A 12,301-nucleotide genomic window follows, 5' to 3' on the forward strand; every position below is an offset into this window, starting at 1 on the left:
GCAGGCTCAGCGGCCATGGCTCACGGGCCCAGCCGCTCCGCGGCATGTGGGATCTTCCCGGACCGGGGCACAAACCCGTATTCCCTGCATCGGCAGGCGGACTCTCAACCACTGCGCCACCAGGGAAGCCCAAGAAGTTGTTAGTTTTTAAGAAAGTTTTGTTACACAATTGTTCCTTGAAATACTAAAAGAAATGCTTGAAGTGACAAAGATGCTGCATCTGTTCCCTCGGAAAAAGGAGGAACAACCTGCAATATGGGCACTTGACTCTATTCCTCATCAGCTGTACACAGGCCACTGGACAGAGGCTGCCTCGACCTCTGCTCATGGCGTCCAGGTCAGCCTGGGTTGGTGTCCTGGGGCCCCTCAGTTCTTCCTCATGCCCTTGTCCAGATGCTCACTCAATAGCATTCTTGGGGGTAGGGAGAAAGGACAAAATACTTTTTTAACATTTGGGTTTGCAGCTGGATTTCTTAATACAGCCATTTTTCATAGCATGCTTCACCTACTTGCACCATTTTAAGGCTTTCCTGACCTTCCCGGTCAGCAGGCATGTTTTAGTTGTAATGTGCCTATTCTTCCCACAGCCAAGGCTTTCCCCTGCAGGAAAACTAATGCAGCCTGAGGCTAGGAGGGAAGAAAGGCATCATTATGTTGCATCTGTGACTGATGCCAGCAATTGAGCAGGGCCCTGAGTGTGCAGGAAAATGGCTGTCATTAAGCCTCTGCACATGCTGTGCCTTTCAGAGTGGACATGGAGTTAACTTCATGCCTGGATGAACAATGCAGTACAATTACATCTAATACTGATGTAGCAAGTGGGGAAGACCTCATCTCCCTTGGTCACCCTTTGGTTATTCCCATTTTCAAAGGGCTTACAAGACAATGGATTGAGGTACTTGTTAGAAGTTGATATATTGACAGTGATACCAATTTAATAACCAACTGTAAGGTAGATGTGGGCTATTTATGCTCCATTAGCTAACAAAGGTGTTGCTGTATTCCAGTATGGCAAGGACTCTGTGTTCATAACGGCACCTCTCCTGAATAAACAACTTAGAACTGTATTTCAGTTAGGCAGAGGCCTAAGCAAAATTTGACTCCAGTGCCTCCAATCTATACTTTTTCTATATTTCTTTTCTCCTGTTGTAAAACCCCTCCTTTCTAGGTATGGAGTGACCTTCCTCTGACCTCTGGAAGGTCAAATCTTCCTAAAGAAGGGGTGCTTTGCTGTCCTCCCTAACAGACTCCACTCTCCCAATCACTGCCCAAATGTTCTCTTATACCTCTTTTATCATGTCCCTGCTCTTCTGCTAAACTAACCCTGGGGGTACATGCTCTGTTTCCAGGTAGCACTTTCATTCTTACAGGAACTGGAAATAATGTATTGACTTGAAGGTTCCCCGTGAAACCTACTTAAAAAGGTATCTTTTACTGTTATGAACATTAAAAGGGTAATAAGGGGATATTATGAACAATTCTACTCGCATAAATTCAACAATTTAAATGAAATGGACCAATTCCTCTAAAAGCACAAACTGCCAAATCTCATCCAATATGAAAGAGATAATTCGAATAACCCTGTAACTATTAAGGAAATTGAACTCATAATAGTAAAAAACCCTGGAAAAAGAAATCTCCAGGCCCTGATGATTTCATGGCAGAATTCAACCAAATACTTGAAGAATTAACACTGATTCTACACAATTTTTTCTGAAAATAAAAGACGAGGGAGCACTTCCCAACTTATTTTATGATGCTTGTATTAACCTAATATCAAAACCTGACAAAAACAGTACAAAAAAGAAAACTACAGACCAATGTCCCTTGTGAACATAGACATAAAAAATCCTGGGGCTTCCCTGGTGGCGCAGTGGTTGAGAATCTCCCTGCTAATGCAGGGGACACGGGTTCGAGCCCTGGTCTGGGAGCATCCCACATGCTGCAGAGCAACTAGGCCCGTGAGCCACAACTACTGAGCCTGCGCGTCTGGAGCCTGTGCTCCGCAACAAGAGAGGCCGCGATAGTGAGAGGCCCGCGCACCGCGATGAAGAGTGGCCCCTGCTTGCCACAACTAGAGAAAGCCCTCGCACAGAAATGAGGACCCAACACAGCAAAAATAAATAAATAAATAAAACAAAGGACTAGTCTTTGCCCAAAAAAAAAAAAAAAATCTTCATAAAAAATGTTAGTAAATGGAACCCAGTAATATGAAAAAGAATTCTATCCTATTTCCAACTGAAGTTTATTCCAGACATTCAAGGTGGGTTCAATATTTGATAACAATTAATGTAGTCTACAATATAACAGGCTAAAAAGAGAAACTCACATGATTAATCAATGCATAAAATGTATAATCCCATTTATGATAAAAACTGTTAGAAAATAGGGATAGGAGGGAACTTCCTCAATAAACAAAGATAAAGAACATCTATGGAAACCTAAGGTTAACATCATATACTTACTGATGAAAGACAGAATGCTTTCCCCCAGGGATGGGGAACAAGGCAAGGATGTCCTCTCTCACCACTCCTCTCATCAAAGTACTGGAAACCAGAAAGTACTTTACTGAAGGCACTTTTGGGGTGCTGCTTTGGTGGAGTGGCTGACACAGAAGCCGGATTGAAAAGGCATGTAGAGCATTGAGATGGAAATGTTTCATCAACAGGGTTCAGAATGGCTGCCCAGATAAGACTGCAGATGCAGCTATACTTTCTTGAACAAGTCCCAAGCTGACTCTTAAGTTTCCAGTGAGATAGTTGCGTTTTTTTTGGAAACATTATTAGAGAAGCATATATAGCTTTAAAAATCTGAGATGAACACAATCGTAGCTTATTTAAAGTTGTTGGAAATCTTAGAGATCACCTAGTGTAGTGTTTTCAGCATTTTCCACAGCGCCTGGCCCATGTAGATAATTGCCGTTAAATTTAACAAGTGAGGAAACTGAAGCTCAAGTAGACTAAGTTATCTCCCCTTTGCCAGATAATGTGGCACAAGTAGTTCCTGCGTCGGAAATGCCCTTCTCCCTGGTGACTAGTCTTCCACATTGCAGGTTAATTCCATCTCTTCCAAAGAATTCCCTGACTTCTTAAAGCATGAATCCTCCTGGCCACCTTTACTCATTTTACTGTTACGTGTTATTACAATTCATCATTATATATTTAGCCATACAATTTATGGGATATTATGTTCACTAAACTGCAATCTCGCGAGGGCAAGGATCCAGAGGGTTTCCCTTATAACTAGCACCTAGGGCAGTATTAGCACGGAACATTCGCATTAACAATTATTTGTGAATTGTATTTTTGGCTCCTGTCTAGGGCAGGGAGTGCTTTACACATGAGTTTCAAGTGACAGGACGGTAGGCACTTTTCCAACAAAACATTCTTCTGTGTTGACTTCTTGGTCCATTCTAAAGCAATTCTCCATCTCTCACAACACCTTAACCACATCTGTTTCTCCAGCTCGAGCCCCGACTCTTCCCAATCATCTTTTCCCTGCTCTGGGCCTCCTCCTGGAATCGCGCGTCCTGCATCTGGCCTCCAGGTCTTCACCCCTTGGGGTGGTTCTCCTCCAGCTTCAGGCCACCCCACCACCGCCGTTCACAGATGTCTCAGAATTGTCGGCCGCACCAAGCAGTCAATACGAGAGCCACGTGTGGCCTGAAAATCACATTTATTCGTAAAGCACTTCGTTTCCAAATAGCTTTCACAAATGTCATCCTTTGGGTTCTCTACACACAGAACTGGCATCCAAGTCTGTGACTCCTTCCCATTGCTTCAGCAGGGACTTTAGCTTCCTCGTGTTTTTTGTTTTTTAATTTATTTGTTTTATTTATTTATTTTTGGCTGCATTGGGTCTTTGTTGCTGTGCTTGGGCTTTGTCTAGTTGTGGTGTGCGGGCTTCTCATTGTCGTGGCTTCTCTTGTGTGGAGCACAGGCTCCAGGCACGCGGGCTTCAGTAGTTGTGGCTCGCGGGCTCTAGAGCGCAGGCTCAGTAGCTGTGGCGCATGGGCTTAGCTGCTCCGCGGCATGTGGGATCTTCCCTGACCAGGGCTCGAACCCATGTCCCCTGCATTGGCAGGTGGATTCTTAACCACGCACCACCAGAGAAGCCCCTTCCTCGTGTTGTTAGCCTTTTTTAAACGTCCTAACCTAAGGGGTAGCCCAGGTTGCTTTTCTCGGGCCCGGGGCTCCCGCCCAGACTCCGGCCTGGCCACCCGGATACCGCCTCGACCCTTCAGAGAACGCAGAAAAACTCCCGCGAACCGCCCGGAAGAGGAGGCTGTCGTGGGGGAGAAGCGTAGCCTACGCACTGGTCCTCCAGAGCCTCTTCCTGGGACTCTCTAGGCTTCCACCGTTTCTCAGTGGTTCTTCCGGTTTGGTGTCTCGCGCTATTCCCGCCTCTTCCCCTCTGCCGCCGGGATTTAATGAACTCTCGCGAGATTTAGGCCTCTTCCTAAGCCTGCTGGAGTCGGCGGCGGCAGCCAGCGTCGGCCGCTTGGTCAAGGTATGTAGTTTGCCGCCGCCGTGCTGGTCCGACGGGTTTGAGGGGCACACGTCTGGGGTCTCCGGGTGGGGATGCGGCCGATTACCCGGCCCGCGGGCCTCGATGGCGTGTGCGGGGAGAGCTGGGGCTGGGGCCGGGGTCGGGCCCGCGCGGGCGGGGTCGCGGGCCGCCCGGTTTGAGCGCTCTGTGCTTCCAGGTGCCGGCCATGTTCAGTTCCAGCGCGAAGATTGTGAAGCCCAATGGCGAGAAGCCGGACGAGTTCGAGTCGGGCATCTCCCAGGTGAGGGGGCGGGCGGAGCGCAGAGGCCGCGCCGGGTCCGGGGTCCGGGGTCCGGGGTCCGGGCGCTGAGGGTGCGCTTCTGTCTCCTCTCCCGCAGGCCCTCCTGGAGCTGGAGATGAATTCGGACCTCAAGGCCCAGCTGCGGGAGCTGAACATCACGGCCGCCAAGGTACAGTGGGGTCCCTCCCGGCGGGCGTCGGGGCACGTGCTGTTGGGGGGACGCCCCAGCGACTCGGGTGTCGAGCGTGTGACGGTGTCGGCGCGGCGCGTTACTGCTTCAGCTGGGCCAGACCGGGAGGGGCGGCGCTGGGGGCCTAAGAGACCGTGCGCCTCTCTGCTGTCTCTTCCCTAGGAAATTGAAGTTGGTGGAGGTCGGAAAGCTATCATAATTTTCGTTCCCGTTCCTCAACTGAAGTCTTTCCAGAAAATCCAGGTCCGGCTCGTGCGGGAGCTGGAGAAGAAGTTCAGCGGGAAGCACGTTGTCTTTATCGCGCAGGTAGCTGTCCCGCTGCTGGACGCGCCGTCTTGCGAGTCCCGTTAGACATCACTCGCGAGCGTGAAGGAGCCGTTCCGGAGGTTAGGCTGCTCGCGCTGGGCTAAAGGGAGGCGGCGCACGGCTCCTGCTAACGCGCGAAGGCGGCTGTGTGTGTGCAGCGCGGTCGGTGCACCGAGGGTGCACACAGGTGCGCTTGCAGTGAGCCTGAGTTTTCAGCCGGATGGAATTGCCTGTCTGAGACTCAGCGAGATTTTCCTGCCTGGTGCGGCAGACGTAGGTTTGGGGAGGAAAAGAGATGCAAAGAAATGGTATGTAGGGAAAGTGGAACACGGTCGAGAGGTTTTTTGTTTGTTTTGTTAAAGTTAGATCTGGCCTTCCTGCAAACAGAAATCTATAGAAATGAAGTGCTCTGCTGTTGAGTTACGGAGTGGTATCCTGGCTTAGTACCTGTAGTGGGTAGTGGGCCACATGGACCGTGAAAAGGGGTGTCGTCCTTGGGAGATGAGTCATATTATGGAGCTACCAATTTTTTCCAGTTCCATCTTAATGGAAGCCATGGATTCTGAAAGAATTACTGGGGAAGCGGCGAGTACTTGAGAGGATTTCTCAGTAACTTGTTGGGTCTATAGGTTGTTTGGCTTTCTGGAGCTTTGAATTTATTCAGCCCCTGAGTCCTTTGGTTTTTAAAGCAGTTTGACAGTGCTTAGTTTTCTGCCGACTTACAGTTTTTTGTTACTGTTGTCGCGTGATAATTTTTACCTTACAGAGGAGAATTCTGCCTAAGCCAACTCGAAAAAGCCGTACAAAAAATAAGCAGAAACGTCCCAGGAGGTAAGTTTTATCAGCATGAAAAACGTACCACTCTTGTCAACAGTTCTTGACTGGTGTGTGTTGTTTATAGTCAGAGTTGCAGTAGGCTCCTAAAATTAAATCTTGTTAACGTGGGAAATCCATCCACATGGGAATTTTTATCAAGTGACTTAGTTTTTTCTGTAATTATATGCAAAATGTTTTAAAAGTAACTCTGGAGGTAAGAATTACGTATATACACATAGGTGGTATAATAGGTTACTGTTATCACAAAAGACGAGATTGTTTCCTCCAGTCCTTTGGGCAAAGGGTAGGAACAGTGGGGAGGAATCTTGAGTTGAGGGCCGTGGGGTAACGCACACCAGGTGCGCAGGTGGGCTGCGACCTGCCGTCCTCATTTTTTACTTTTGCTGTGGGTTAAGGCTGAAAGGTTAGGTTTTCCTGTTGCTCAAGGTGTCGGTGCAGATGTAGTTGCCGATGGCGATGCTTTTTGTAAAGTTGGCTGAACTGCAGGTCATCGGACATAAACTTAGATATTGGCAGTTAGCTCTTTGCTCTCTAGCAGGCTCTCCGGTATTTTTCTTCTGAAGCAGATCAGTTCCTGTGCTTCGTGATGATTAAAGTTGCGCTGCCACTGCTCCCCCTTAAGTAGGTTTAGGCGGGCTTGGAATTTGAGTCTGAGTCTAGCTTTGATTCCGTCCTAATTTATGTTTGGAAGGAAGTAATTAATTAGCAGGTTTCCATATGTGTGCCTGCCTCGTCCTGTAAGAGTAAAGTGTGTAGTCGGTGGTTAGCAGCCATTGATCGATTGGGCCGTCTGTCTCATTTGCTTTTGGAGAGGTGAAAAAGGCTTTGGAAAGTGGGTGCACCATGGGGCAGTGAGGCCTTTCCCCTTCTGTGTGCGTGGGAGCTGCCAGACAGGAAATAGAAATGAGTAGAACATAGTGTCTGATCCATTGAGGGGTGAACAAGACCTAGACACATTCCAGGATACAAGGTAGCTGCATAAACATTGAGAATGAGAATTGTCTTTTCTTTCGCTCCTTCCTGATATCCTGTGGTACAAAGCTGATACTCTAAAAGTTTGGAATTAATTGAACCTTCTTGTCAGGCAGCCAGGTGGGTTGTGAACTTGAAATGATACTCAGGAGAGGTGCACAGTTCCCTTGGCAGTTTGTGGGATGGGATGGGTTGAAAACTGGGGACCCTCATAGGAGGGGCCACATCCTAGAGCGATAGAGCAGTGTCTTTTGGGATGGAATGTCACCTCATTCCATCGCAGGGAACAACGGGGGTTTGGTGCATTTTGGAGGCCAAGGGGAGCCCTCAAAGGGTCTTTAGTAGGTGAAATGTGTAATGACATCAGTAATTATTTTGACAGCAACGGAGGGGATAGTTTTGGAGAGAGGAAAGAGGTTACTGCAGTGATTTAGTCGAGAAATCATACGACTCACAATAAACCTAACATAAAAATAAAAGTCATCGTTAATCTCCATCCCCTGGAGAAAATCACTCATGATAGCTGGTGTATGTGTAGTTACAAGGTATCACGTTTAAAATACGCTAAGCTTTTGAAATAATAGGATGTCGGGAATTCCCTTGCAGCCCAGTGGTTAGGCCTGGCTTCAATTCCTGGTCAGGGAACTAAAATCCCCCAAGTCGTGCCGTGTAGCCAAAAAAAATAGGGTGTTTGTTAACCTATTCTAGTTTGGTAATGGCTCTTGGTATGATACAGTCAATGCAAGTAGATTACTTGAAAGCTAGTGTTAATCTGGCTTCAGGAACCGGGAGTTTGCCATTTATGTTTCTGACTTCAAGAGGTGCCCTTGGGGCTCCCAGGAAGGCAGACCTTGCTAGATTTCTCACTTTTGTCGCTGTATTCTATTCTTCAAGCCGCACTCTGACAGCCGTGCACGATGCCATCCTGGAGGACTTGGTTTTCCCAAGTGAGATTGTAGGCAAGAGGGTCCGCGTGAAGCTGGATGGCAGCCGACTCATAAAGGTTCATTTGGATAAAGCACAGCAGAACAATGTGGAACACAAGGTAATAGGCCTTGTTCATTATGGAAAGATCCAGAACAGATGAGGGTAAACTGCAGTCTAACCCATCCCCATGTGGCACCAGAGCCAGTCTTTGTGAACTGAGGGCCCACTTCCTCTTGGATTGTATGTCAGGTTTTAAATTGGGGTGGGTTTTTTTGGGCTGCGTTGGGTCTGTGTTGCTGCGTGCGGGATTTCTCTAGTTGTGGCAAGTGGGGACTACTCTTGTTGTGGAGCACGGGCTCTAGGCTCACAGTCTCAGTAGCTGTGGCTCGCGGGCTCTAGAGCGCAGGCTCAGTAGTTGTGGCGCACGGGCTTAGCTGCGCCCATAAAGGTTCATTTGGATAAAGCACAGCAGAACAATGTGGAACACAAGGTAATAGGCCTTGTTCATTATGGAAAGATCCAGAACAGATGAGGGTAAACTGCAGTCTAACCCATCCCCATGTGGCACCAGAGCCAGTCTTTGTGAACTGAGGGCCCACTTCCTCTTGGATTGTATGTCAGGTTTTAAATTGGGGTGGGTTTTTTTGGGCTGCGTTGGGTCTGTGTTGCTGCGTGCGGGATTTCTCTAGTTGTGGCAAGTGGGGACTACTCTTGTTGTGGAGCACGGGCTCTAGGCTCACAGTCTCAGTAGCTGTGGCTCGCGGGCTCTAGAGCGCAGGCTCAGTAGTTGTGGCGCACGGGCTTAGCTGCGCCGCGGCATGTGGGATCTTCCCGGACCAGGGCTCGAACCCCTGTCCCCTGCATTGGCAGGCGGATTCTCAACCACTGCGCCACCAGGGAAGTCCTGGGGGATGTTTTAAAAGATGAAATTCTCTACCTTTTAAGTTATTAGGAGAAATTGAAGTAAAGTAATTCCAAGGTGTGACTTTTAGTAAAGCTGTTTTTATGGGCGAGGTGGTGGTCATGTTAGAATATGGAGAGAACTGTCACTTTGCTTCATTCCTGGTAGAGCATTAACCTCTGGGGTCCCCCGGGGTCTGCCGAGTGGCCTAGAGGAGCCAGTCCTCGGGTGCAGTGCTGTGGAGGGCTGTCCCACGACACTGGAGAGGAGCTTGCCTCCAGGTTGGGACTATAGAGGCATGTCCGGTAGATTCCTTCTCTGCCTGGTTGCTGAGGAGAAAAACCATACAGGGCACAATTTCACAGTCGTTAGGCTTTAAGACGAGCTTGTATTGAAATGTTTTGTGATGAGTTATTTCTTTTCTCGTAGGTTGAAACGTTTTCTGGTGTCTATAAGAAGCTCACGGGCAAAGACGTTAATTTTGAGTTCCCAGAGTTTCAGTTGTAAACAAAAAAGACTAAATAAAATATTATTCACAATATTCTGTTTTGGGTATGTTTTTCAAAATTTGAGAGCTGTGGGTGCACAGCTGTGTGCGTTATCAAGTAGCTTCCTACACAGGCTGGAAGATTTTGAACAGAGAGGGTGCCTGTGGTTTGTGTCCGTGTGTTGGTTTCAGGTGTACAGCACAGTGAGTGATTCAGTTATACATATGTATGTTCTTTTTTCAGATTCTTTTCCCTTAGGTTATATAAAACATTGAGTATAATTCCGTGTGCTCTACAGTAGGTCCGTGTTAGTTATCTGTCTTCTATAGTAGAGCCAGTTTTTAAATTGCACGGCTGTCTCGGGGACCATGAAAGGCCAAGGGCCGCCCCGCCGCTGCAGCCCCCTGTCCGTCCGATTTGCCGCCTTCCCACGAGGCCATCCTTGCTGCTCCGCCCCCCGCCTTCCCCGCGGGCCTCTCCCTCAGTCAGGGGACGCTTGTGGACTCGGAGTGTCAAGCTGTGTGCTGGAGCAGGGTGTGCGGCCGAGTGGGCAGGAGCCGGGGCCGGGCAACAAGCGGGGCGGGAGGCCGGCCAGCTCGCCCTCAGCGGCTGCGCTCACTGGGCCCACCCCGCCTCCTGAATCTGAAGCTCCAGGGGCGCCCACCGTCGGGGTTTTCAGGAGCCCTCCGGCGATTCTGAGCGCCCTCCAGGACTGCGTTCCCCGATGATACCACTCTGGTGATGTAACATCATTGGACGTTGTAACACGTTGCATCTCTGAGGGGCAAAGCCAGAACCTACCTCGTCACGACGGGGTGCCGTGCGCTCCAGATTTGGGCCCTTGGCTGTGCTGGCTGGGCTTCTGGACCACGTCCGCTCTGTGTCCACCAGCGAGCAGGCTCAGCGGACGGGTGGGTGGGTCCTCACACTTGGGGCAGGGGGCCTGGCGTTGCTCTGGGCTGTCGTGGGCTCTGGAGAAATGAAGCCTTCAGGCGGAAGCAGGCCGCGGTTAACGTCCTCGTGGACAAAGTGTCGAAGAGATACGGCTGCACCGTGCTGTGACCTCCGGGGAACATTCCCAGCCAGAGACACATGGGTTTGATCTGGCTCTTGTGTGCAGATTTCTCAGTTATGTCTGAGAAATGTAAATAATAACTGGGAGATGAGCCAGATTCTTGTCCCAATCCCCTGGAAGTGGCCCATCTCTTTGGAGGTCAGAGTTCCTGAGGGAAAAGCCTGTTCCTGGTGGCCGTGACTTTAGCGCGTTCCAGAAGAAGCCGAGGGGAAGGAGGAAAAAGGGAAGAGGAAGACAGGGAAGGCCCCGGAGGAGAAGCACCTAGTGATTCTGATGGCTTTTTGATACTTGTTTGCAAAGCAGGTGTAAAACATGATTTATGATCTAAAAATGGTTCTAATTTGCAATCTACTGGAAATAGGCAAGTTAGTATAAAATTATCACTTATTTTTGTAACTGAGAGTAATTCTCAGGCTATTGGCACTTTTTATAAAACGTGCTCAACATTTCAGGACTCAGAAGCAGAAGGTAAGGACCCCCCGTCTGTCAGCTGTGAGGCAAGAAAGGGGGCTGGGGGGAGGGAGGGTGGCCTTGGGACGGCCGTGTGCTATCTGCTGTCCTTGAGGTCTGGCCGGTATGTCCACCGCCTGTGTGATCGTGGGCCAGTGCTCGAATTCTCTGCCCTGTCTCCCGAGCTGCAAAACGGAGTGATGGTGCCTTGCTCGGGGGCTGGTTGTGAGGACTTAGTTAGTAGTGACGCTGATCCTAGCCAGGCCGCCGGGGGCTGAGCCTTCACCCCACGTGCATCAAGCACACAGCCCAGCGACTGCGTCTCAGTGACACGGGTGTGCAGGCGCAACCGCCATCCCAGTCCCGTCGGGGGTGTCCCAGCGGCCGTGGGCATCTCACCTCTGCGCTCTTGGCATTTGGGGCTTAGTTATTCTTTGTGGTGGAAAGTCCTGTGTGTTGTCGGATGTTTTAGCAGCGTCCTGGAAGCCAGTGCCCCTCGCCCCCTCCACGGGTGTGGTCGCTAAGAGTGTCCTCAGAACATTGCCAGATGTCCCCTGGCGGGGAGTTGGGGCAAGGCTGAAGCTGGGCTAGGGTTGCATTCTTTTGGATTTAAGTCGGTTGAGTGGTTCACAGTGATTTCCACGTACAAAGAGCTCGTCAGTTACAGCCTGGACAATGGTGTGGTCAGTTCAAAAACTCAGATTATTCTCTGCACAAAACAAACGCAAAATGCCTGAGATCAAACACCTGATATGAAAGAAATGAGTTTCTTCCAAATTGCACTACCAACCTAAAGAAGTACATGACATACCAATAATGGCTCAGGAAGTTGAAATAAATGTTTTAAAAGCTACCAATAATAAATTCAGATAACCATGCTAGGGAAAATACTGAGTTACCGTCTATTCTTTCAATAGAAAAGCATTGTCATGGCAGGAGGCAAGGACAGAATATGCAGCCTAATAATATAGAACAAAAGAAAGGGAGTGTCAGGCAGCTTTTTTTTTTTTTTTTTTTTTTTTTTTTTTTGCAGTACGCGGGCCTCTCACTGCTGCGGCCTCTCCCGTTGCGGAGCACAGGCTCCGGACGCGCAGGCTCAGCGACCATGGCTCACGGGCCCAGCCGCTCCGCGGCATGTGGGATCTTCTTGGACCGGGGCGCGAACCCGCGTCCCCTGCATCGGTAGGCGTACTCTCAACCACTGCGCCCCCAGGGAAGCCCCAGGCAGCTTTTTTTTAAGTGAAAGTTTTAATCTTGAGACATGGTAGCTTCACCCGCGGCTGTAAGAAGTGAACCAGAGGACTCCGTGCACCCTGTCTCCCCAGCGGCAGCAGGTGTTGCGGGAGCAGGGCCCACATCACGGGTC

The 12,301-nt window shown here is 49.5% G+C and overlaps 1 protein-coding gene across 1 annotated transcript; it reads left to right on the forward strand.

The window, feature by feature from the left end:
- The first annotated feature begins 4,394 nt into the window (after positions 1-4,394).
- On the forward strand, positions 4,395-9,463 carry RPS7 (ribosomal protein S7). The gene is made up of 7 exons (XM_024118979.3): positions 4,395-4,509; positions 4,706-4,789; positions 4,887-4,958; positions 5,142-5,285; positions 6,052-6,116; positions 7,989-8,139; positions 9,352-9,463. Exons 2-7 carry the CDS (start codon positions 4,715-4,717, stop codon positions 9,427-9,429), a joined length of 585 nt encoding a protein of 194 aa, XP_023974747.1. The 5' UTR covers positions 4,395-4,509; positions 4,706-4,714; the 3' UTR covers positions 9,430-9,463.
- Positions 9,464-12,301: the final 2,838 nt, after the last annotated feature.

Source organism: Physeter macrocephalus, chromosome 12 (genome assembly GCF_002837175.3).
Source record: "Physeter macrocephalus isolate SW-GA chromosome 12, ASM283717v5, whole genome shotgun sequence".
Classification (NCBI taxonomy): Eukaryota; Metazoa; Chordata; class Mammalia; order Artiodactyla; family Physeteridae; genus Physeter; species Physeter macrocephalus.